A 25,662-nucleotide genomic window follows, 5' to 3' on the forward strand; every position below is an offset into this window, starting at 1 on the left:
GAACAGGGACAGACAGAAGAGCCCCATGGACGAGTCTGCTGATAGCCTGGGTGACATCTGATGGATTTTAATAGTGTTATAAATCTTAGTCTATGTTTATGGGAAACCACAGGAGTTCAAGTATTTTATTACTGCAAATGCAAACACTTTCTCTCTATATATTTATATATGTATATACAGAAGATAAGAATTTTTTTTGGCAATAGGATGGGGGATCTTTGCAGAGCAAGTTTGTACTCAGTGGCCAGCACAAAGTGAAAAAGCCAAGCACATCTTTCCAGGGTTGTTTTCCCCATTTTCATTCTCCTGTTTGTCTCCAGCATCAGTTTCTACCCACAGCACGGCCGTGGCACCAAGTGCTGAGCTCCCCTTTTGGGAACTGTGTTAAACCTGGTTTAGCAGTGGCACAGAAACCGATGGCAGCTGCAAGTAAGCCTAGGAAAGCATCCTGACTGACACTAACAAGGGTTGAAGATTAGGTGGCAACGCTGCCTTAGCCAACAGCTCCTGCTTAAAGTGCTCAGAGAAGCTCAGGTGGTCTCAGCAGATTCACATTATTTGCTTCCCAGTGTTCTGCAGGGATTTCTCCAGAGTCTTTAGGTCCAACTTAAAACCCAGAGCTAAAAACTCAATTTGTCTTAACCAAAAACAAAATGGCCACGTCTTCTCGTACCTTTGTTCTCCTTCCCCATTTATGGTATTAGTGGAAGTTAGTACAGGATTCTCACTTAGCAACTCACAATAACTGGTTTAAAATCATGAAATAAAACTTAATGTTCACGTAGTTTAGCGTCAGTCAGCATGAAATGAAGAATTTAAGTGCATTATTACACATCAATAAACATATATACATGCATAAACGTGTTTAGAATATATTTATCTTCCTCTGATGAAGTACACCGATACCTTGTTCCACTTGTGCCATTTGTGTAAATGGGAAACGTTTTCCAGTCCATGCAAACTAAGTTTAGATTAATTAGCCAGATTCCCTTGATTTGAACATGGCATGGGACTACTTTAACATCTTCACCGGGCATTTAGAAAGACGACAACACAGAACTTCATTTTTAGGGCTCATTGCAGAAAGGGGGGGAAACCTAAAGCAACTCCTGAGCGCTGGACTTAAAGGGTGATTTAACTGCTGCACTTCCAGCTGGACAGCCCTGCTGCAGCATGCAGAGCCACAACACTCAGACCTAAGAACAGGCTCGATGTTTTCTGCTCCTGTAGCTTTGGCAGAGGTATTTGTGTGAAGGTTTACATTCCTCGTTTCCGTATCTCTTTTGCCTTATCCATGGCTGCAGAAGGAAGGCTTCCTGGGTTTACCATGGGCCACTCGATGCAAGAAGGATAAATGCCATTTTCAGCTTTGCTTCAGTGAACAGGTCAGCTCACGTGAAGGTCCCAAAGAAGTCAAAAGCTATTTGGGGGGCAAAGGTGCCGGTCGAGAAGGAAAGTAACGTCCTTGAGGTAAACATTTCTGCTGTGATGGAGGAGGTCTCTGAGGTACACATTTCTGCTGGGGAGGAGGTGGCCTGTGGTAAAGACAGACAAGTTGCTGTGAGTCCACATGACAGCATCTAAAATGCCCTGACACTGCTCAGAATGCACACAGCAAAGCAGCCCTATCTTCCCCTTGCTTTGCACTAGCACGGCCCGAGCTCATTTGTTACAGACTCTCCCCTTCCAGCACACTCAGTGCCTCATGTAGGCTCACTTCCAACACCCCACGGTGAAATTCTGCTGCCCTCAGAGCACCCTATAGCATAAAATGTGCTTTTATTCCAAAGTGTGAATTAAAGGAGAAACTCCTTTCACTAAAAGGTCAGCTCTGCTCACAGCATCTGATGAAACATCCTGATACTTACAAAGATAAAGGCAACAACAAGCCATATACATCAGGACAGTTGGTTACATTACTTGCAGCAACTCAAACCAACCTTGCAGGCATTTTCTGTGGCTGCAGGGCCTGGTACTGTGGAGATGGGTAGTAGGACTGGTGGTAGGCCTGCTGAGGATGCTGGTTAATGGGGTAGGATGGCACAGGATAAGTATTTGGCTCCATGTCCTATGGATAAAACAGAATGAGAACGTTCACAGATTTGCACTTCAGAGCATTAAATTTGTTTCACCATACAGGTGATATCTGAGATGGCTTGCAACCAGCCCTGGAAATGACAGTTGTTATTTCCTTCTAAGCAGTAGAAAGAATAACTGAGGAGCTTTTAAACCCATTTAGGAAACACTGCTTTTACTTCATTCTTAACAGAGAGTAAGCCCGATTCACAGAAGTGAAAAAATACAACAGCTTTGAAGCCTCTGCAATAGTACAATAACATAAACAGTCCTCATCAGTCACTTCAGAGACAAATAAAAAGAGACAGCAAGTAATTCCTACCACAGGTACACCTCTGGAAGGGTAAGGCATGCCATGTGGAACGCCTCTGTGAGGGAAATCTCTTGGTTCTGCTTCTGTTCTAGGAGCTGGTGACTGAAGTGACCTGAAACCCAAGAGATGTTACCTGGGTGAGCACATAACCTTGACAGGATGACTGAATAGGCTACGAATCCAAGTGCTTCTTACTTGCTAGGTGGATTTAGAGCATCCTAGCAAATACCAAATGTCAGGAGGGTGGTTTTTACCACATGTCTAAGAAACAACATAATCCTTTTTCTGTTTAGGACTATGACAGCTTTATTTTGCCTCCGCGTCAAAGATAGGACCCAAAAAGCATAAAACCCATCACCAAAGAAAGGTAAAAATAAAGTTTTCTGCTCCCACTATGTAAAATTTGATCTACTTTTTTCTGCCATGGCCCAGAGCAATTTCCATGCATCATTTGGTGCAGCTGTCTTTGCTTGACAGCTTGGGACTGGAATATATCTCCATATTTCAGCAATGTGAAGAAATGTCTAAGGAGTACCTCAAAAGGGCAGAAGAGAAGGAGAAGAGGGGACTGTACTTACGAATGACAACGTGACATCAACCTTCTGAAGCATCGTTTCAGTCGGTCTCTCCTTGCAAATGCCAAAGCAGCAGCTAGAAGGAGAGGCAGGACCAGGAAAAAAAATACCAGCAGCCCATTTCTCAGTGAGTTGTCTTTGTCTGTTGGGGGACAAAAGGACGGAGAGGAAGAAAGTACTGAGTGGTGGTAATGTCACATGTCTTGTTGTAGCAGTTAGTAGGATTGGTTCTACAACAAGCTTCCATTCTCTGTGGCAGAAATTAGATCTAAAGAATCTGTTCAGACTGCAAGATGTAGGCAGAAACGTTTTTTAGGTCTGATCTTCCCACTGTGGTGGGACTCTCCCATCTGCTACTGTCTAGCTTCCCTCAAAATCCACGCCATCTCATGAACAAGGGTCTCCAGGTTCATTCTGCCACCTATTCTGCCATTCCTAGAGTAGGAATACTCTACATCAGTCCCTTCTTCACATGCTCCACAAACTCACTGCAGAAGTCTTTACCAACTTAAAGCCTCCTCTTTCATCTTCAAACTAGCAGTGAGAAAAGTAAGTGTCACAGCCTTTCACTTTGTTCTCTCCTCTGCACGAGTTGTGCTGCCCCAGGCACCACTCTCCCCATGCAAACCCATACAGGCATCTTCTATGTGCACAGACACAGCACCTTCTTGCTGTGTCAAACGCTGACCCAGCACCTATTCCTTGGGAGGGGAAAAAGGTGCATGAAACCAAGACAAAATTCCCTCTCCACCCATTTCTTCCAACCAAAAAAAAGCAATCCAAAAGTCTGCAAACAAGGCAGTGTCACAAACCTCTGTCTCTCCCCGTTTCTTTATGGTGTATCTGTCTTCTATAGCGTAAGATGTTTGGGGCAGGGACTACATTTGTATTTACTACCAAAGGAAGCATGCTGTCTGCACTCAAATAATAAACATTAATAAAATAGTGGCTCGTCAACACGCCCATGATGGCCAGCTGACCAACACCATGATGGCCTGCAGGTGCACATGCAGATATCAGAGCAGGGTAGAACCCATCTCTGCCACCACTGCTACGAGTCCATCCTCACAGAGATGCCTGTTGACATCCATGAATTTCAACCCTGTGCCAAATTTCATGTTTTGTTTGGATCTAAGATTAGAAAGGGCTTCAATGTCCAGCTTCGATACAGAGAAGCCCAATCTGATCTTGGTCCAAGGTGGCAGAAATCACCTGAAGAAAGTTAAAACAGGCCAGTGTCTTTAAAGATCTCCAGCATCCCAAAAGAAAGAAGTGCAACACCTCGAGCTCAGAACCCCAGCTAGGATTGCTAGGGGGTGAAACCTGGTGAAGAGCCCCACAAAAGCACTTCAGCCACCAGAACTGAGCTGCTTCAAAGCAACAGGCACTCTGCACTCAGCCCAGCACCATCCCTAGCAACACAGCCCCACAGCTGCCCCTCTTCTACTTGCCATTATAGGGAGGTCCACTGTCAATACTCCCTCCATAGCCTTTAATATTGCAGAAAGGAGGAGCCCAGCCTGGCTCACAGTGACAGTTCCGGTTGTTGTTGCACACCTACATGTGAACAACAAGCACAAGGATTACAAGAGCACAGGAACAAAACAAAATGGTGAAGCTTTCACTTGTAAGGTATCACTTACCCCACGTCCATGACACTGCTTTTCCACGTCACAGTCATAGTTCAGAACAGAAGCACTCACACACTGGAAGTGCCTGCAGACCTAGGGGAGTTCAGAGATGCATGCTAACCAAACCAGATGACTTTTCACCACAATACCCCACTTCTTCTCCCCTCTCACTGTTCCCACACCGATGGTTCTGCAGCTGCTCTGCTCTCTGACAGGTCGCATACTCCTCCATGCCAAACCTCAACTCCACAGGAACACAACTCTTCTACAAAAGTCACTTTTAACGTGTTAATTACCTTTCCATTACCACATTTGGTGCCTTCGTTCACCATTCCTGGATCAGGGACATCAGAGCCCAGCTGGAAATCTACACCCCAACAAGTGGTGCCATTACTGGGAGTCCAGATAATGGCAGGCTTAATTCCAAAAACAGGCATAGTTTCCACATTTTCACACTGCAGCTTCCCACACATGGCATTCCTACAACATCAACACACAAATACTGTAGTGATGCTTTATCCTGTATGTGAAGAGCTTAGGAGATCAGTGATGGGAGATGGAGTACAAACTCTCCCTGCCATAGCCCCAAATCTGAATGTGTCAGGCAAAGATACCCCGAGGCAACAGCTCCAAGCTCAGCTACAGAAGAACCCTCTGAACTTTCAAACTCATTTCAAATATTATGGGCAAGAGTTGGACCCAGACAAACTAAAACAAAAGCCAACAAGGCCTACAAAAGCAGAAGCGTGAGGGCTTTCTGTTATGTACTAACAGCATCAGAATTTAGAGTAAAACATCTTTTCTAAGCTATCTCATGGTGGTTTCTGAATGATGTAAGCACTGCCACTAAGGTTAGGCTATAGCATAATGTTACTCTCCCAAGTGCTTCTGCCATAAAACCCCAATTTAATACTATGGCACCCAAATAAAATGTCAGTCATACATTTAGGAACTTCCCAATGCATTTGGTTCAACTCACCAGCTGGAACATTTCTTGTAGTCATGGCCATGGAAACCACAGTTGCCAAATCTGTCACCCTTGGAATTCACTTCAGCAAAACAAATGTTGGGGGCAGCTTTGGCTTCTGAAAACAATAGCCCACCCCCCCCAGACAGAAGAACCAGGTTAAACAGAGACAGAAACATCTCACACCATCATATTTCCACCCTCCAGCCCAATTATCCTACGCCTAACAATTTCCCCACAAAGCAGATATGCAGATCAAGCCTATGAGCTTGATCAAAATGATGAACAGTGAAAATGCCAACACTACAAAGTCCCAAATAAAAAACAGAGTCACTTATCAAGTGGTACAATAGGCTGGATGTTATTTCTGCAAGCCCTATAAGCCAGAAGCTGAACTGTGATGCTCAGTGCAAGAAAATTACTACTTGAATCACCAGCACGGCGTTAACTGTAACAAAAGACATGTGAAGGCAAAGCCATAAATGCCACTGCTCCAAATTCTTTGTGTTGTTACAGGAAAACAACTGGATGTTTTTAAATAGCCTTAGTGTTCTCTTCTAAGTGCATCTGCTAGGAAAGCAGTAACACTGTGCTCTTGCTCACTTGAGCCAAATATATCCTGGCACTGTGCATCGTAGTACTGGCAGATGCCATTGTAGCAATATGCTTCCTCATTGTGGCAGGGGTGGCCGTTCTGAACAGTGAAGTCAGGCTGGCAGAACTGGGATGTGCCATTGCAGTACTCTGGAAGGTCACACTCGTTGTTACTCGCCCGACACTCAGTTCCACCAGGGAGGATCTGGAGAGACAATTGAGGGAGGAACTGCATCAGGATATACGACCCTCAAAGCAGAGAGCAGTGCTCCCAACCCACAGCGTGCCCTCAACAAGGCAGGCACTGATCTGCTGCCCTCTGGGGGTGTTGGATGATGCTCCTCATGTATGCACCGACAAGGCAAACGCTCTCCTTTTCCAAACCCAATTAACAAAGTTCAGTCTTACCCGACAGTTTTTACAGCAGTCTCCATAGGCACATTCAGCAGTGGGTCGGAGCCGACAGGTACCTGGTTCACAGCAAGGATCACTTTCACATTCCTGCAAACAGAAGCTCTGTGAACGTCAGGAAATCACACCCACAGCCGTGCAAAGGTTGCTCCCCAGGCAGCATCTGTAAAACATGGCAAACTACAAACCTTTGGTGACCCACAGTCGCATTCCTCCCCCATGTCGACCAGCTTGTTCCCACAGTAGGGGATGGTATAGGTTTCATCAGGCCTGGGAACATTAAGCAGGCAGCTTCCCCCTTTGTTGAGGGTCAGCTTCTCAAAGTCTTCTGCACTGCAGCTGCTGAAGTTCCTTGAGCCTCTGTAACAGAAAACACGAGAAGATTTCTCCATCAAATCAATCCCTCAGGTTATAGAACAAGGATAATGTCTGCTATCCCACAGCTTGTACAGACTAGGCACATACAAAGGGAAAAGCTTCCCCTTTTATCAGTTACTTACGATGCTCCAGAACTCATAATGCAACTGCTTGCTCCACAGTGACAAACCCTTTCATCATCATGGTTCATCCCCAGGTTATGTCCCAGCTCGTGAGCCATAATTGAAGCAAACATCTGTATACTGATTTTTCCAAACTGCACAAGAGCAAAACAGAGAAAAAAAAAAGTGGGCAGTCTACATTGAGATTTATTTTTCTTTTTCAATGCCAATTTAAGTAATTGCTTACTTAAATGCCAAAAGGACAATTCTGTTACTGTCACCATATTAACATAAAGCAGGGGTGTTTAAAACATCAGCAGAGAAATCCTGTCACCTCCTCTCGAGTGCCACTTCAGCTGTGCTTAATATTAAAGATTCTGCACTTCCAGGAAGGCACTTTTTCAAATCTTGCTCATACTCACAGTATTACTAAAGATATCTCACCACATTAATGCCTCCTGCGTGGCTCTTGGAGCACACTGTTCCAACATAGGCCATCCCAGCTGTTCCACCAAACCCCTTCTTCCTGCAGTCATTAAGAGAAGAAGAGAATCATTCCAACCACACAGACACACCATGCCATGTGTCAGAGCTCACACCGTGCTCTTGGTTTCTAGATAGCAAATGCAGAAAGCAGCTTTTGATCCATTCAGATGCAATGCTCAGCACGAGGCTTAAACCCTTTTCATGTGAAAAAGCCCTACATTACAGTTCTAAGCAGTTTACAGTCCTTACAAAGGATTATCTGATTACAAGCTGTCCACAGTATGAAATACAACATTGCAGGATGTGTGGGACAAGAAAATAAATGACTTAGAAATAGATCTGTCAGAAAAGATGCTGAATTCACAGGGCAGAGAAGCCTTACAATGCTTAATTTGGCACGGAATGTTTTAATGTAGAACACAGCACTGGATTCCCTGATGAAAGTGAGCAGCCACTCCTGATAGTAAGGCGAGGCTAAGCAGACAGGAATAGAATAAGCTTCTTAAAAGCCAAAGGGAAGGAACCTCAACTCACAGCACAAACTGGGCGCTGTCGTGCCTGCGGCGCAATACAAGGTTCTTCTCTCGCCACTGCACAAAGTTTGCCAGCACATCACCAGCACCTCCATCTGTGCTGATGATGTTCTCGTACTTCCAAATCTCCAGGCCAACCAGCACGACGTGGATGTTCAACATGACGTACATCTGGGGAAGAAAAAACAAGGAGGAGAAATCTTGCTGAAGAGCTTCGAAGAAGAACGAGCGGTTTGGCGCTCCGCATCCGACTGCGAAAATCTACTTTCTTATTAAACAGAATCACAGAATCACCTGGGTTGGAAGGGACCTCAAGGATCATGTAGTTCCAACCCCCCTGCCTAGCAGGGCCACCAAACATCCACATTTAGATCAGGTTGCCCAGGACCCTGTCCAACCTGGCCTTGAACACGTCCAAGGACGGGGCATCCACAACCTCCCTGGGCAGCCCGTTCCAGGGCCTAACCACTCTCCTCGTAAAGAACTTCCCCCTAACGTCCAACCTAAATCTTCCCTCCTTCAACTTGGATCCATTTCCCCTAGTCCTGCTGTTGTCAGCCCTTTTGAAGAGTTTACTCCCCTCCTGGCTGTAGGTTCCCTTCAGGTATTGATAGGCTGCACTGAGGTCACCCCGCAGCCTTCTCTTCTCCAGGCTGAACAAGCCCAACTCCCTCAGCCTGTCCTCATAGGGGAGGTGCTCCAGCCCAAACAGTTCAAACCAATGTTTTCCCAGTGAGACAGATTTCACAGAATCACAGCATCACAGAATTGTAGGGGTTGGGAGGGACCTCCAGAGATCATCGAGTCCAACCCCCCTGCCAAAGCAGGTTCCCTACAGCAGGTCGCACAGGTCGGCATCCAGGCAGGTCTTGAACATCTCCAGAGAAGGAGACTCCACCACCTCCCTGGGCAGCCTGTTCCAGTGCTCCGTCACCTCACTGTAAAGAAGTTCTTGCGCATGTTTGTGCGGAACTTCCTATGCTGCAGTTTCCAGCCGTTTCCCCTTGTCCTGTCTCCACTCACCACTGAAAACAGTCCGGCCTCGCCATTCTGCCCCCCACACCTTAGATATTTATAGACCTGGATCAGGTCCCCTCTCAGTCTTCTCTTCTCAAGGCTGAACAGACCCAGTTCACTCAGCCTTTCCTCATAGCAGAGATGCTCCAGGCCCTTCACCATCTTCGTGGCCCTCCGCTGGACTCTCTCCAAGAGATCCCTGTCTTTTTTGTACTGGGGAGCCCAGAACTGGACGCAGTGCTCCAGATGAGGCCTCACCAGGGCAGAGTAGAGGGGGAGGATCACCTCCCTCGACCTGCTGGACACGCTCTTTTTAATGCACCCCAGTAAGCCATTGGCCTTTTTGGCCACAAGGGCACACTGCTGGCTCATGGCCAACCTGTCATCCACCAGGACACCCAGGTCCCTTTCCGCAGAGCTCCCCTCCAGCACCTCATCCCCCAACCTGTACCGGTGCATGGAATTATTCCTCCCCAGATGCAAGACTCTACACTTGCTTTTGTTAAACCTCATCCGGTTTTTTTCTGCCCAGCTCTCCAGCCTATCCAGGTCTGGCTGAATGGCAACACAGCCTTCAGGCGTGTCAGCCAATCCTCCCAACTTCGTATCATCATCAAACATTTCGATCAGCGAAAGGGTCGGTGATTGAAAAGCCACCCTGAGCATTAAATGGGAACGATGGCGTGTCTTTCACTTACGCTGTCAAGGAAGTTTGCCAATTGCACCATATGTTCTCTCACTTCCGTTTCGCTCTTCCCGAAATCTTCAAACTGCAAGACAAAGAAACTCAGTGGCGAAAAGCAGATAAAGACAAGGCTTAGCAAAATGAATAAAGTGTTTTCAGATTAGTAACCGAAGGCATTCTTGCCAGGTTCCCAATGTTCTGCTTAGAATACATGAGGTTGAATCCCTGCCTGGAAGGCACTCATCAGGAAAACAGCATCTTCACTGCTATTACTCAGCTGCTCAATAATCCAAGAGAAAACACAAGAGGCAGCTTTTGCCATATGCTTTCCATCATTACTAAACTCTTTTCTGATAGAACCTCTCCACGTCTGACAGCTTTTTGTTTTCCAGAGGCACAGCATACAGGACTTGTCTCTTCAGTTACAGCCTGGTAGAACACATTTGCATCATCTTGGCTAAAGCGTGGCTGTCTTTCAACAATCCATTGGGGAGTAATGGAGACTGGCAGCTTTTCAACCCATCTCCTGGGGAGAAGGAAAGGAAGGCAGCCCCCAATCCAAGCCGTACCTTTTCTTTATCCACAACTATGAACAGCTCCACGTATCTCGTTTGATGCAGGATGGCTCTTTTTTTCTGTGGAAAAAGGTTTTAGACGGTTCCAAGTTGATTAATTCAGGTGCAAACAGCAACAACAACAAAAATATCCTGTCATATTTTACTCAATACAACCAGTGGCTTCAGGGACACACCCAAGGCATACTGCCAAGATGTGAACAAGCCAGAACCAAGAAGAGCAGTCCAAAGCAATGACAACTTCCCTACTAGCATTTTATACTGAAATTGAGCTGTACAAGGACTTCCAGCATCAACCAAACACCGGCAGCCCTTCGGTTTGTTTTTTGAATGAGAATGTTTCTATGCTCTTGCTTTCCCTGTGACCTTGTTCCAATACAGCCAGCCTTTAAACAACACGTCAATCTGTTCTTCTGATTATTAGGAGAATGGAATAAACAACACAATATGCTGCTGGCTTCTGATGCCATACTTTGGTAATGAGCTTCTCCAACGAAGCTCCAATGTCCCTGCCCTTAAAAGCCCCCAAAAGCTCTGCCAATGAGCAATCTCACTAGCCACTGAACTCTCACTGCTGTGTGCAGGAGCAAAAACTGCAACCACGCCGTTTTCCAGCAGTGCAGAAAAACCCAGTGGATCAGAAACCTTTAGGTATGTGTTAAGCCCCAGAGAAATCTGCTAAGCTGCTGCCATATTTCTTAGCTGAACATTCATGAAATCCATTGCAGGGGACTGGAGAAAACAGTGGTGCACTTACTCGTAGCAGCTGAGTCATGCTAGGATGGTGATTTTCTCCTATGTGTTCCCCCTCTTCATGGCCTTCAGTGGTTACCCCACACATCGAGGGCTCCTTTTTCACATTATCCAACGAATACAGGATGTGTTCAGAGCCAGAGGATGAATCCATGGGCTCAATGCCATAGGTGACATTCCCTATTGTCACCAAACCCCTAAGAGACGCAGATGTGCAGAGAATTCTTGCATTAAACACGGGATGGTTAGGCAGGGCTTTACAGTGAAACAAAACAACAGTTATTCTTTCATAACTAAAGGCATGTCTACGTCTCAGCCCTTGCAAACCTTCACTCAATGCCTGTCACCTGGAAGGGCCTTTGCAAATGCAGCAAAATAAACACAGCCATAAGATTTTGCAGTGCCCAAGAAATTAAACCACAGACCTGAAGCAGAAATACTTAGTTCAATTACTGTCCCCACTTTGGTGTCTAGCGTGATTCTGTGTCAAATAGACTCCAAAAAATAGGGAAGATAATCCAATGCAGAAGGAATTTTCCAACCCCATTTGAAGCTTTGTGTAAAAATTGCAGGCTAGTGTTCCACTTCCCATTTTATTGCATCACTGAAGATACTGCACGTATCTGTTAACACTAAATGAACAAAAGATACAGCAGTAAAGCCACACAGAGGCGTACACTGTTGCAGTTGGTCCCTGTCAATGATTCCCATCTGGTTGAACAGTGGTTAAAAACAAAGCAAGAATTTTGTTTCGTGTTCAGTGAGCTGTGAGACCCACGTGACAGCAGCTGCAACAAAGGCTGAGTTTGCTACCTGAGCCCTGAGCAAGTGCTGACAGCAACAACAGAGTCCAGGATCCCCTCCACGTATCCCTGGTAATGGCAGTGATCCTGCACAGGAAAACAAAGGTGCATTACACATGTGTTCCAGGCACATCCAGTGATCACATAACTGCTGTCTGCCACTGACCAGCAGCAGTTGCAATTCGACAGCATCGTATGTTTGAAGTTGAAGCCACCACGCATCCTGCATCCAGCCTAGTTTTACTTTTCCTGTGGCTCTATTGCAGTGTAACAGCACTTCCTCCTCTAGCACACAGCTAAACCTCTTCACCTGCCTTCGTGCCAGCAGGGTTTCTACACCAGAAGCTGATCAAAAGGTCAGGCTTGCAGGGAGACAGGGATCCAGTCTGAATCCTATTCCATAAGGCATCTGCTCCTCACAGCTCAATAGGGCCAATTAGATTTGAGCTGGAAACCCCCTCACTGACTCATTCTACCTGAAGCTGGATTCAGAGCTGACCCTGCTGTAACACTGACAAGCAGGGCTCAGAAGCATTACCTAGCAACTGGATTTCTTAGCCTGACATTAAGCTATCCTGCTCTGAGCTGCAGCCCTTCACCCCACCTCAAATATTCTGAGGCCAGCCCCTCCCTACAGATTTGAGCCAAATTATCATTCCAACATCTACAGAAACAGTTGGGAGAATATTTGGCTTGTATGCAGCCTCCTGCTAACGAGGAGAAGGCCACCATCTGCTGTCCTCACCACGGCGCTGTGCAGCCGAACAGCTCAGTCACACAGAACGTCCCTCAATCAGCCCTGCGAGGCACAATACTTCCATTTTGTCCTCTGCATTAGACATTTTGGGAACTAAACGAGACGGTAATACATGGCAAAGGCATTCAAAATTATCTGGCAAGTGTGTTTTTAAATGCTAGGGGTCAGGTAAATCACGGCGCCTGTGCTTTTGGCAGTTAATGCTAAGGCATGTAATAAAGCCTCAAGGTCACCGAGACTTCTGTGAACTCGTGCAGAAAAGGCTTTTTCTCTCTCTTTTTTAAATCATCTTTTTTAACAGGAAGGAAATAGCCAACTCAGGTGCTCTGTTTTCAAACACCAGCTCTTACAAATCAGGTGACTGATGCTTCCCTTTCAACAATGTTGATTTGTAAGAGCAGTGAAGCCAACAGAAATACTCTCGTGCTTTTTGCATCACACAAGCTGCTCTTAATTCTCACTCTACAGCAGCAATCAGATTTTCAAAGGCAGCCTAGAAGGCAGTCTGCTTGCACAGGAAAAGAGAGCTGCAAACATGGATTAAATGCAATGCTATGCAAGTAGGAAAGAAGCCCTACCTGGACATCAGGGTATTGAGATTGCAACTTCCCCTCCTTATCATAGGTATAAACTGTAAAATCTTTGGGTAACAAATCTCTGCAAGGAAAGGGGACAGAGAAGAATAAATACCAGAGGAAAACCAGGAACTGACTTTGATGCTACAGCAGGACAGCAAGACGATCCTAACCATGAGTCACTAAGAGATAAATTGCAATTGAGTGACGAAACATTCAAAGGGAAACTCTCACAAACTAACAAAGAAGTTGTGCAGCAAAGCACTCCTGCAGCAAAGTCCAAGATATCAGGAGGGTGGAACAGTATTACAAGGGAAATAGCCTGATATATGTTTACTTGCTGTTGCTGCAAGTATCCCTTTAAAAACTAAAAGCAAGACAGACAACACATTCTCTGTAAGTTATAGATATTAAGACCTGGGAATAAAGCTTCCTCGTTTGTCTTCTGCTAGCGAGACAGAGGAAAAAACGAAACAAACAAAACCCAGAGGAAAGCAAAAATATTTACTTGAAATATAGCTCAGCTTGTTTATTTTTAGATGTGAAAAGGAAGAATCCTTTCAACGATTCCCCAGGTCCCCTTTGAGCAAACGACTGCTTCCTTCTCTGAGAAGGATCACAGAGTTCAGTTCAACATTTCTGCTCGTAGCCAAGGCTGTGGGACTGGATTCACTTTCACTGACTTCCTCTGCAGATTTCTCACAGCTAGGTCATGGCTGCCCTTCTCATGAAGAACCTCAGCCACCAAAACTAGCATGCTACCTGCCAGCTCGTTACTTGGACACAACAGATGGAGTAGAAAACAATAAAAATCAAGGAATTCATCACTTACTTGTTCTTTTCCAGATGGATCGTGTATTCTTTGCCTTCTATCTCAATAGCATATGATGCCTTGTCCTGAATGTAAAGATAAAAGACTGTTAAAGGTCCCTTCCAGCACAAAGCAGGCTAGGATTCTTCATCACTTCCACGCATGGAAGCTGCCTGACCCTGAGCAGACAGACCTTCCCTGTTAGATCTTGCTGGCTGCACTGCAGCAGAAATAAGCACGTGGAGGTGAGCCTGAAGCCTGTTTTATAACTGTCCCTACCTCCAGAATCTGGCATTTCTTGAGTAGTTGGGGAAAAGTCACCTGAAGGAAGCTATTTCAAAATAGCTTCATGGTTTTCACATTCCTTGTTTGTAAGACTTCCACAGATAAACTGAGTTACAGCTGGAGAGGACAATACTGTTCTATGACTGAACACAGTGAGCTGGCTCCACTTAGCATGGAAGGACCCTAATTGCTAAGTGGATAAGCTGAATCACCTGAACTCTACATTAAATATCACAGCAAGAGCTACTAATGACTGCAATATACTTTAAGACATTTTTCTGAATATTAAAGTCTGCCACAGTTTGTAACATTTGTGACTAAGGCAGTTGGTCTCATCCAAATACCTCGAGGTGTGCAGCCCTTGGTTAAGTTATTACAGCAGAACAACACAGGCTGGAAAGTACCCCTGAGGGATCCAACCACTGCTTAAAGCAGGACCAGGCAGCTCAGGGCTTCTTCCAGTCACATCCACAGCATCTCCCAGGTTCATGATTCACCTCTCTGTAACTCTTCTGAGCACTTAACAACTCTAAAGATCCTTTGTTGCAGCTTGTAACCTCTGCAGCAAGGAAGTATCTCCCAGAACTTGGCTGGAAGTGGATGCTAGATAGGATGTCTTTTGTAAGGATGGATACTTATTTGCTGCAAAGCGACTTGGCTGATTCGTGTGTGAGAACTTAAGGTTGATTTTGAACAGACTTGGTCAGGAAGAAGATACTGAACTGAGGGCATTGAGGTCATTAGTAATGATGATAATGAGGGCATTGGTAACCCAGTACCTGTGTTGAGGAGACATTGGAGGTCTCTCGTCGCTCTCTTCCTAACTTCTGTGGGATTATAACTTCGTAAGAAGACAGCTGAGAAATCTCCTGGAAACCTAGAAAGCAAAAGAGAATTGCCACCATCAAGTCAGTCTGGCCAAAGAAACAACCAACCAACCACAAGGACGAGGCAGAGGGGAGAAAATGGCACGGGCAAGTCCCATCTCATATTCCATCTCCTTTCATTAGCAGAAATCAGAGCACCTAAAGCAGGCCAGCACAGATAACTTGCTCAAGGGCACGCAGAAGGACGGTGCCAAATTCAGGCCCTGCCTGCAGCCTCCTCTGACTCCCCTGGGGCTCCAGCAGTGCTCGGCTCTCAGCCAGCCCCACGGAGCTCTGCGCTGCAATCCTCAGCTCTGCACATCTCACCAAGCTGCTGACGGAACCAGAGCTCCTTGTGTTCTTAGAGAGCATTTACAGAGCTCATAAAAACAACCAAAGCGGAACAGGCAAGCAGCCTTTTGCAGATTCCTTCATAAATTATTTGCATATGCAACAGATTACCTGATTGAATTAAAGAAAGAGAGGAGGAGAGGAGGAGAGAAAGGAAGAAAGGAGGGAGGAAAGGAGGAGAGGAGGAAAGGAGGGAGGAAAGGAAGAAAGGGAGGAAAGGAGGGAAGGAAGGAAAGGAGGAAAGGTGGAAAGGAAATGAGGGAGGAAGGGAGGAAAGGAGGAAAGGAGGAACGGAGGAAGGGAGGAAGGGAGGGAGGAAGGGAGGAAAGGAAATGAGGGAGGAAGGGAGGAAGGGAGGAAAGGAGGGAGGAAAGGAGGGAGGAAAGGAAGGAAAGGAAGGAAAGGAAGGAAAGGAAGGAAAGGGAGGAAAGGGAGGAAAGGGAGGAAAGGGAGGAAAGGGAGGAAAGGGAGGAAAGGGAGGAAAGGGAGGAAAGGGAGGAAAGGGAGGAAAGGGAGGAAAGGGAGGAAAGGGAGGAAAGGGAGGAAAGGGAGGAAAGGGAGGAAAGGGAGGAAAGGGAGGAAAGGGAGGAAAGGGAGGAAAGGGAGGAAAGGAAGAAAGGGAGGAAAGGAAGAAAGGGAGGAAAGGAAGAAAGGGAGGAAAGGAGGGAGGAAAGGAGGGAGGAAGGGAGGGAGGAAAGGAGGGAGGAAAGGAGGAAGGGAGGAAAGAAAAAGACACCACTTTTTGCAAGTTCTGCACAGACATGCAAACAATAACAAGTTGCACACGTTAATCACTTTCCCCATCAGCATGCTGCTGCCTGGAGCTGCTCCCTGGGCCTCCCTGTGCAGGATTAGCAGCACTTCTCCTAGCTCATGGCAATGGAATCAGTGAGCTCATCAGGAGAGCGCGAGCTGCAGGACCCAGGGGCAGGGAATAGCTGTGCTCCTTGGCACCAGGACGTGCCTGTGGTGGTTTTATTTTTGTGGAAGCAGAAGCAGGCGGGCCGCTCAGAGAATGCAGAGGTGTTGCAGGACAACCATCTGTCACACAGCCTTTCTGTCACACGGCTATAGGCTGGATTCCTTCTCAAGAAATAAAACAAAAAAAAAAACACTGGACACATTCTGCTGCACAATTCTCATTAATTACTGTGATTGCTGGAGAGGAAAAAAAGTATAAAAAACTAATCAGAGAAACTTCCTGAAAATAGCCCTTATGTTCAGAGGCCACAGAAAGTACAGTGTCAGAACCTCCCTGGCTCCAAGCACAGGGAAGGGCCGCTTCCTTCCCAGATGACCCATCACACCGTGTGCCCCAGTATGGCACTGCTCTCCATTTCCAGGCACAAGGCTCACGTCCTGCCCCCAGGCCATCACACAGCCCTGCTCTGCCATGCCCCGACCCCACAGCCTTTATCCCAGGGACAGAACTGTTGGCCCCACTGTGCTCAGCAGGCTGCGTGCTCAACCCCAGCCCCCCCAGCAGCTGGGAGAGTGAATCATTGCACAAAGCAGTGGGAGGGATTTCTGGGAACGGCAGCTCTCAGAGGCACAGCAGTATGGGGAACTCACTTCCAGCTCCCAGAGCATCCTGACACCTCTCCTCCAGCTTTCTGTCCTCCTCCACCTCACTACCACCATGCTGGGGACCAAAACGTGGTGCTACAATGCCTTCCTTTTCCTTTCATTGTGCTAAAAACTCACCAGCGATGCCTGCAGGAAGATGCCACCCTCCAGGATGGATGGATGCTGCCCATGAGAATCCATCCACACCTCTCGGTACAAAGACAACTCACTTCATAGCAATTTGTTCTGAAGGAGGTGCAGAAGTACCAGCAAAAACCAAACCCAGATATTCAGCTGGTTTGCAGGTTTGAAGATTTCACATTGTGTTTTCCCAAGATAAGCTCTTTTTTTTCTTTACTTTTTAGCTTTTACTCCTCTGCCTGTTGAAAAATCTTACTGTAGTGTAATGAGCACAGTTCCTGTGCACAGCAGCTTGCAATAACCCACAGGGCTTCATGCACTGCTCTCTGTGCACTGCACCTGGGAGCCCATTGCTTATCATCCCACCTGGCTGCAGCACACGCTATTTCCAAGAAGGAAAAAGCAACTACGACCGCTGTATTTATCTTGTCTCATTAAAGACTGCCTTAATTACCAGGCAACTGGGGAAGGAATGAATCACCTTCCCGCCCCAGATCTGCAGTGAGGACTTTGTGAGTGGGAGCAGGAAAGCCCTCCAAACAAGCCGTGTTGGGGCTCTTCAGACACCGAGGTCAGACGTCAGGCCCTTACCCTGACAGGTAAGATCTGCATTCAGAGGTCAGGCAGCATCAGGCAGCATCTCCACCTTCACAGCTCACAGCATGCCTGCTGGCTCAGTTACAGCAACACAGCCACAGTCGCCTACACCAACACATCACCTCATTCATCACCCTTCTGTTCCTGTAACTCCTTCCCAAGCCTGTTACGGTGAGATCAGATAGACAGGAGAAATAAACAAACAGAAGTTTCAGCTGCAGTCCCACTGCACAAACCCAGCTCCAGCACGCAGCTGCTCCAGCGCAGGCTGCAGGGAGCCTGCATGCACCCACCTCACAGCCACCTGCTGCTCCAAGGAAGGCTGAAGCTGTTTTAAAAGTTTGGTCAGGCTTCCTATGCTTCATGAAAGACGACTCTGTGTATTTATTTACCTATGTTGGTTTATTTTTTCCCCACACCAAGCAGCAAGGCTGATTCACTTGCAGCTTAAGCTACTCTAAAGGTTCATTTCCTCTCCTGCCAAGGCACTCCTGCACCCCATTCATACAGTGCAGACAATTACTTCCACCTCAGAAAGGCACTTTGCATCTGTCCTTCCAAAGCTGCACCTCACTGCTGGACATTTTTCTCACCCCCACATTACCTGGACTGCAAATTCAATAAGCATTCTCTGTATCCCATGATCAGAACCACAAAGGACTCTTGCCAGGCAGCACCTGTTTTGGGAGAAACCTGTGTGATCAGGACCACAGATGTCCTTGCAGAGTGACAATCACTGATCACTTGTGTGGTACACTCCAATCTGCTATGTGCAGGGAAAGCAGATCTCCCTGTGTCTCTCCTTGTTGTCACAGAGCCTGTTCAGAAGGTAGGAAAAGATGACCAGCTGTCACAGCAAGAGAAGCACGTTCATCCACTTGATGTAACGCTTGTTTAGCATTAAATCAGACTAGAATGATTAATGGAACTTCTCTTAACATTTTACTGGAGGTGCTGGAAGTTAATGAGGATATTGAGCATTCCTATGGCAGTGTTTGCTGGAATGCTCTCGTGTCCCTCATGCTGAAATCCCAGCTGATGCTGTAAGTGCTTCCTGCCTAGGCTCTTACTACTCCTCCTACCCTCTCCACTGCCAAACTGATCAGTCTGCAGGACAGCAGCTACTCTTCTAAGAGAAGAGCCATTGCTCTCGTCTCCTGGTATCACCACTAACACCTTCTGTCATGGCACCTCACTTTGAAGGGAAACAGAGCAAAGCCACGCCACGGTGCCAGATGTCACAGCCCACCCCGACACCCTTTCTCCCAGGCTGGGGGCCCCCAGGAAGCCCCTGCCTTCCCACCCGTGCTGCTCCCAGAGCCCACTCACTTCCTCCAGACCTCAGCAGCCCTTTGGATGTCAGCTCCCTTCGCAGCAGAGGTTCGTGGGAATGCATCTTCTCAGAAATGCTGCTGTCTATGTTTGGTCTCCAAAGGAAACCACGCAGCACACGTTCAATCACAGAACTCAGTAGAGTTGGGCAAATAAACTTCTTCTTTTTTTTTTTTTTTTCCCTTTATCTTAAGAAATGAGAACGTTCAAGCCAGGCAAAAACTACAAAGTCATGTTTCAAACTTCCTTTTTCCAAAACTAAATTGCTACAAGAGGCAACGTGAGCTACACTGATATTTCTTCCCTCTTTTTATTCTTCACGCAGAGGAAATAACCACAAAAACCTCTTTGCCCTGCAGAATGATTGTCCCAGATCTCTCAAAACACAGGGGAGGCAGGGCCGTGCTTCTCATGAGCTGAACAGAAGAATTATCTTAACCAAACACTGCACCTCCTCCCAAAATTTAAACCCGAGCATTCAGGCACTTAAAAAATTCCTGTAAGGATTGATAAAGCACTGTGAGGCCATCTGATATCAGAGACCAAGAGGCAAGAAGCAAAGCCCCTGCCTACAGCAATGCTGCTTTGGTTCTCTACGAATTCACACAGCCAAAGGCCGAGGTCTTCTCCACACACAAACAGGAGGGGAAAAGCTGCATGACACGCAACCCCTTAAGGTCACCTGCCGCTCTACAATTACATTAATTCAGGAATTTTTAATTAGCAGTTTCCGGCAACACCTCATTTCTGCCTCGTATCTCACCTCACAGCGCTCACATCCCAGCCCAAGAAGCCGGAGGTGTGGATGCTCTGAAGCAGGTGACTTGTTTCTCCCCTCCCATCCGAGCTCAGACGTCAGACAGAGGTCTATTATCCTTTGTCACAGACTGAGGATGACGAGCTGGGATACAGCTGTCACAGCAGCACTGCCTGCACACCTCCAGTAACGCCACTGACCTGCAGCTCCTCCTATCCCAGCAGGGATGGAAGCACCAACCTTCTGCCTGCAGCAGCCTGTGGTACACACAGCACCCATGGGTGCAACACCCAGGGCTGCAAGGCCAGCTAGCAGCCAGCTTCCAAACCAGTCCAGAGCAGCACCTTGGGTCTGAGCCACTCAGACCACAGGTGAATTACTTCTCAGCACTATTAGCTTCAGGCAAGCTTTCTCAGTTATGAAGTCCTGACAATAAAACTGTGTGCTCACGGCAAACACAAGTTTAACACGCTGCATCTATTCTATCCATAGAAAGAGCACAACAACAGATGAGGCATTTCAGCCTATCATCTACACGGAGCATCAGGATCAGCATCCTTGAAGCCCAGAGCAGAGCACCATTTAAATTCATTAGAAGTCCATAAACGGAGTAGGGGCTTCAAAGAATTGAAACTATAACAGAGCACAGTGTCAACTCATTAAAAGCCTATAAACAAAGCACGTTGTCACTGCACTGTCACAACTGCACTGTGTAGCACTTGAGATCCTGCACAGGGAGCAGCTGCTTTGGAGGGACCCCAGTGATGCCCTCAATGCCTTCAGCCATGGCTGCAGCTGTGCACGAGGAGCAGGGCATCCCCATCATTCCGTTTCATCATTGTGGTTGGTGACCCAGCACACAGCAGAGGGATTGAAACTCCATGATCACTGGGGTCTTTTTCCACCATTCTATGATTCTATGATTCCGAATGCAGCGCAAGACACCACGGCTGTACGGTCACCTCCGTGCAGGACAGCACAAGCATCCTCCAAGCTGGGCAGCAGCACTGTTGTATCCTCTATTTAACAGGCCAGAGAGGTTGTGGATGCCCCATCCATCCCTGGAGGTGTTCAAGGCCAGGTTGGATGGGGCCCTGGGCAGCCTGGGCTGGTATTAAATGGGGAGGCTGCACGTGGCGGGGGGTTGGAGATTTGTGATCCTTGAGGTCCCTTCCAACCCTTGTCCAGGCTGTGATTCTCTGCTCACCAAATGCTTCTGGGAGGGCTGTGACCACGCTGCCCATCCAGACCCACGATTCCCCACGGACCAGCAGCCACCTGCAGCCGGAGCACAAACACGCATCCCTCCCAGCATCCCTCCGAGGCTTCACAAGGTGATGACGAGCAGCCCCAGCAGCTCAGAGCCCCACGCTCCGGCCTTTCCCACGACAAAAAGTCCCATCGCGCGACCCAACAGCCGTCACCCCGGGGTCGGGCAGGGAGAGAAACAAAATCCCCGCGTCTCCCGGGCCGCAGAGGCCGCTTCGTTTCGCTCCACCCCTGGGTCGCGTCCCGCACTCACCCGCGGGGCCCGGCAGCGCGGGCGCGGCCAGCAGCAGCAGGAGGAGGAGGAGGAGAAGGCAGGGGCAGCTCCGTGCCGCCCAAGCCATCGCGCACCGCGTCGGCCGTGCGGATCTCGGAGCGGGCAGAGCGCCGGGCTTATGCAGCCGGGCCGCAGCCTGCGCTGCGCCGCCCCCCGGGCGGGGCCGCTCCGCCCGCCGCTGGCAGCACGGCGGACACGGGGCGGACCTCGAGGGCAGCGGCCGCTTGTCGGGGCTGTTGTTGCCTCGCACTGCGAACCCCCGGCTGCGGGTTTAGAGCTGAGGTCGGAGCTCTGACTTGCGGGGAATCCGGTGCTCAAAGGCTGCGGGATGCGCGGCGTGGGGAGGTGTACAAAAATACAGCCGGATCACAGAAACACCGAGGTTGGAAAAGACCTCCAAGATCGTCCAGTCCCACCATCACCAATAGCACTCACTAAACCACGTCCCTCAATGCAAAATCCAAACGTTCCTTCAACACCTCCAGGCTCGGTGACTCCACCACCTCCCTGGGCAGCTCACTGCAGTGCCTGACCGCTCTTTTGGAGCAGTAATATTTCCTAATTCCAGCCTAAATTCCCCTGGTGCAGCTCGAAGCCATTCCCTCTAGTTCTGTCACTGTTACACGAGAAGAGGCCGACCCCCAGCTCGCTACAACCTCCCTTCACGTAGCTATAGAGAGCAATCAGGTCTCCCCTGAGCCTCCTCCAGCCTGAACAACCCCAGCTCCTGCAGCCATTCCTCATCAGCCCTGTGCTCCAGACCCCTCACAGCTTTGTTGCCCTTCTTTGAACCCGCTCCAGGGCCTCAATGTCTTTCTTGCATTGAGGGGCCAGATGGAGAGCTCAGGGCCTTTGACACAGGATTCCTCCAGGCACCTGAGGACACAGACAGCTGGGCCCAAAAAACAGTTTATGTATGATATGGCTGGGTAGCAAGTATGATATGGCTGGGTAGCAAGCTTGCAGGAGATGTCAGCGTTCTACATTTAGCTCAGCTGTGTTTTGGAGAGGTGTTTAATGCATGGCTGTGCTCTCAGAGGCAGTCACAGATGTGTCACAGAAGGCAGTAAACTCCAATGGTGTTTCATTCTGGAGTTTATTCCCTTATTCACCTGTATCAAGTGGATCAGACTGGAATGCTAATATGAAGCTTTATCTTCATGTGCTTCACGCTGTAATGCAGGTAAAGCCCTCAACTGGCTGCTTGATGGCATCAATGTGTCCGAGAGCTGCCCCCACAAGCTGACAGCAGCAACAGCTTTGGACTCGATGTGGGCACTGGCTGAAGGACAGCCCTAAGAAGCTGTGCAAATCTGGTACAGAAAGTGCTTAGAAATGCTCACACAGCCAGCTGCAGGGCAGGAGTGTGGTGGCATTGATGAGAGCTGCACTGTGCCACCCACAGCAGCACTGCTGGAATGAGAGCCCAGCACCAAAGCCCTGCAGCACGGGGCTGAGCTGAGCTGACCTCAGCCACATGGAGCAGCATCGTGGCTCTGGAAGGGTTCTGCTGATTGAGGAGGAACATCTGCCCACCTCCTCCTGTGCAAGGACTGCTGGAATCCAGCTTTAGAGTTTGGCCCTCCGTTTCTTAGAGAAAAACCAATCACCTGCATTACAGTGTGAAGCACATGGAGATAAAGCTTCACATTGGCATCTGCTCTGACCCCACATGATACAGGTGAGCAAGGGAAATAAACTCCAGAATGAAACACCGTCGGAGTTTACTACCTTCCGCTCAGAGCATCACATCTGTGACTGCCTCTGACAGCACAGCCACGCATTAAACACCTCTCCAAAACACAGTGCAGTGCCTTCCTCTGAGAGCAGGTGGCAATAAACAACATGTGATAAATTACTCACGTCACTGAGCAGGTTGTGGAGAAGCTGCAGTATAGCAGACAGAGCATGCTGTAGTACAAACAGCATCTGCCTGCACACACCTACACTCTCATGGTCTGGCTGATAGCTGCTTTAAAAATGGCTTTTGAATGCATGTGAATAAACAGCTGACCAACTGGAGCAAGCCTCTCTTTTGCCTAATGCTGAGCTCTTGGAAGTACAGGAGGGTTATACTGCTGTTGTTGCAGTGAACGGTTAAGGAGCAAGGCTGCTTGGCCCTTCGCAGCCCAGAAATCTACAGCCATTTTTTCCAGAGCTGTGAGGAAGACAACCTCTGACTCAGGTTTCTTTCCCTGGCCTCTAGCAGGCAGATAACCTCCTGTTCCTGTGGGAGGAGGAAACAACTCTGCTTCTGAAGCCAGTTTTACTTACTCTGATGGACCACAGCACAAAATGAGACAGAAAGCCAGCACAATAAGTAACATAATTCTGCAAGGTAAGGCAGAAAATTTTATTCCAGCCTGATGTTAGGAAAACACCACGTGGGATACAGATGTACATCTTCAACCCCCATAGAAGTTGTGCATGACTTCTGAGTCAGGTAATATCCAGTGCTGCTCATAAGCCAGGCTTATACCTTACCTGAGGTACATAAGGCTTCCCAGGGATTATGATCTTATCACAGATCACAGTTATCACTGTGCACTGTACAAATAACACACAATGTGAATCATCCCATGAAAAAGTGGTTCCTGCCTGAGGGGCATGAGATTCCCAGCTTTGCATTTAGCAAGAGCTGTGCACATCTTTGCACTTCTCCTGTTGTTCAGCATTGCTGTTCCAGCCCTGCAACACAGAAACACACCTCAAAGCTTCAAACTGCAGAAACAACCAGAAAGGAGGCGGAAGGATTTTAACCACATGTTTTGGACCAAATGTGAACCTGCCAGCTCTGGAATCGATCTTGACTATATGGATACCTGTGGGACCATTGAGCCTTGGGTGCTGGACAACAGACATTGTAAAATTGCAGTTCGGCGAGTCCTGTGCTTAAGCAGAGAGCAAGGGGATGGGAGAAGACACAGAACTAATTCCTCAAAGGCCATTTGTCAGTTATTTCCACTTTGCAAGAAAGAAATCCCCTAGAAACCCCCCTGGTAGGACTGGGCATTGCAGTCCCTCTCTCATTGAATGACAAACATTTATCTTTGTCAGACCGAAGGCTACAAGGACTCCAACTAAACCAGCTAAATTTATAACAGTGTTTTTAAATAGCAAGTCAGACGTGTCATGTTCTCTCTACAACCTCAGTCCTGCTGCTTCCACATCCTCTCCACACGCCATGTGCATGGCATTTGTTTATAAACACTGCAAAGAAAACAGATTAAAGACTCTGGATGCAGTCAGGACTTCCCTGACATCACCAGCAACAATCCAGCTGGCTTAGGAAGCGCCCTCCTTAACACTAGCTGAGTGATCCCACCTACAAACGTTGGTAATGGCTCTGTTTCCCAAATACATTCTTATCAAATTATATCCTTTGCCCAGCCTCCAACTGGAGGTAATGAATGCCACGTACCTGCCTCAAAGCGTGCTTGGCATTTCCAATCTAAAGACCTCAAATCGCTGGGGAGATCAAATTTGGTATTCCTCTGGAGAAGGATACTGAGGGAGAAAGACAGCAGCAGATTTAGAGGGTGAAGAGCAGGATCTTCATCTCCAACCCTCTGCCTTTATACTGCTGAGCACTTTTCAGTTAATCCCCGAGTTTCATTCAGAAAGCCCTTAAAGAGCAACCTCTACAGCTCTGAGCATAATAGAGAAGGGCCAGAGGGGTCTCCCAACGTCAACCTCTCTGTATAAGGGGCACTGGGAGCTGAGATACACAGATTCTGCCAGCTGACTGCCTCGGATGCTTGCCTACTAATGAGAAGCACACTGAAAGCGCTGGGTCCCCATTTATCTTCAAGACATTTCCAAAGTCACACCCCAGTGAGTTCACAGCTGCGTTATGCAACCTTTAACATATTGATAGAGCCACTTGGAAGCCTCTGTTATGGCTGAGACAGAGTTATTTTTCTTCCTCCTACTGCACCATGTTTTAGATAGAAATATAGAATCAACTGAGTTGGAAGGGACCCTTAAAGGCCATCTGGTCCAACCCACCTGCAATAGCAGAGTTACCCACAGCTCCATCAGATGCTCAGAGCCTCATCCAGGCTGAACTCAGGTGTCTGCAGGGACAGAACAATCACCACCTCTCTGGGCAACCTGTGCCAGTGCTCTACCCTTACCATAAAATAATGTTTTCCTTATATCCAGTCTATACCTCCCTTCTTTT

General features: G+C 47.8%; 1 protein-coding gene across 1 annotated transcript; it reads right to left on the reverse strand.

Moving 5' to 3' along the window:
• Window positions 1-1,420: 1,420 nt before the first annotated feature.
• LOC306956026 (disintegrin and metalloproteinase domain-containing protein 9-like) lies at window positions 1,421-21,546 on the reverse strand (the record flags this gene model as incomplete). Its single annotated transcript, XM_079547423.1, has 22 exons — window positions 1,421-1,535; window positions 1,941-2,068; window positions 2,399-2,501; window positions 2,968-3,106; window positions 4,416-4,521; window positions 4,608-4,688; window positions 4,892-5,075; window positions 5,575-5,680; window positions 6,166-6,361; window positions 6,565-6,657; window positions 6,756-6,927; window positions 7,068-7,201; window positions 7,491-7,572; window positions 8,067-8,236; window positions 9,781-9,852; window positions 10,337-10,402; window positions 11,100-11,292; window positions 11,909-11,985; window positions 13,234-13,312; window positions 14,063-14,127; window positions 15,106-15,203; window positions 21,459-21,546. The coding sequence occupies 22 exons, from the start codon at window positions 21,544-21,546 to the stop codon at window positions 1,421-1,423; spliced, it is 2,547 nt and encodes an 848-aa protein (XP_079403549.1).
• Window positions 21,547-25,662: the final 4,116 nt, after the last annotated feature.

Source organism: Tetrao urogallus (assembly GCF_951394365.1).
Source record: "Tetrao urogallus genome assembly, chromosome: 27".
Lineage (NCBI taxonomy): Eukaryota > Metazoa > Chordata > Aves > Galliformes > Phasianidae > Tetrao > Tetrao urogallus.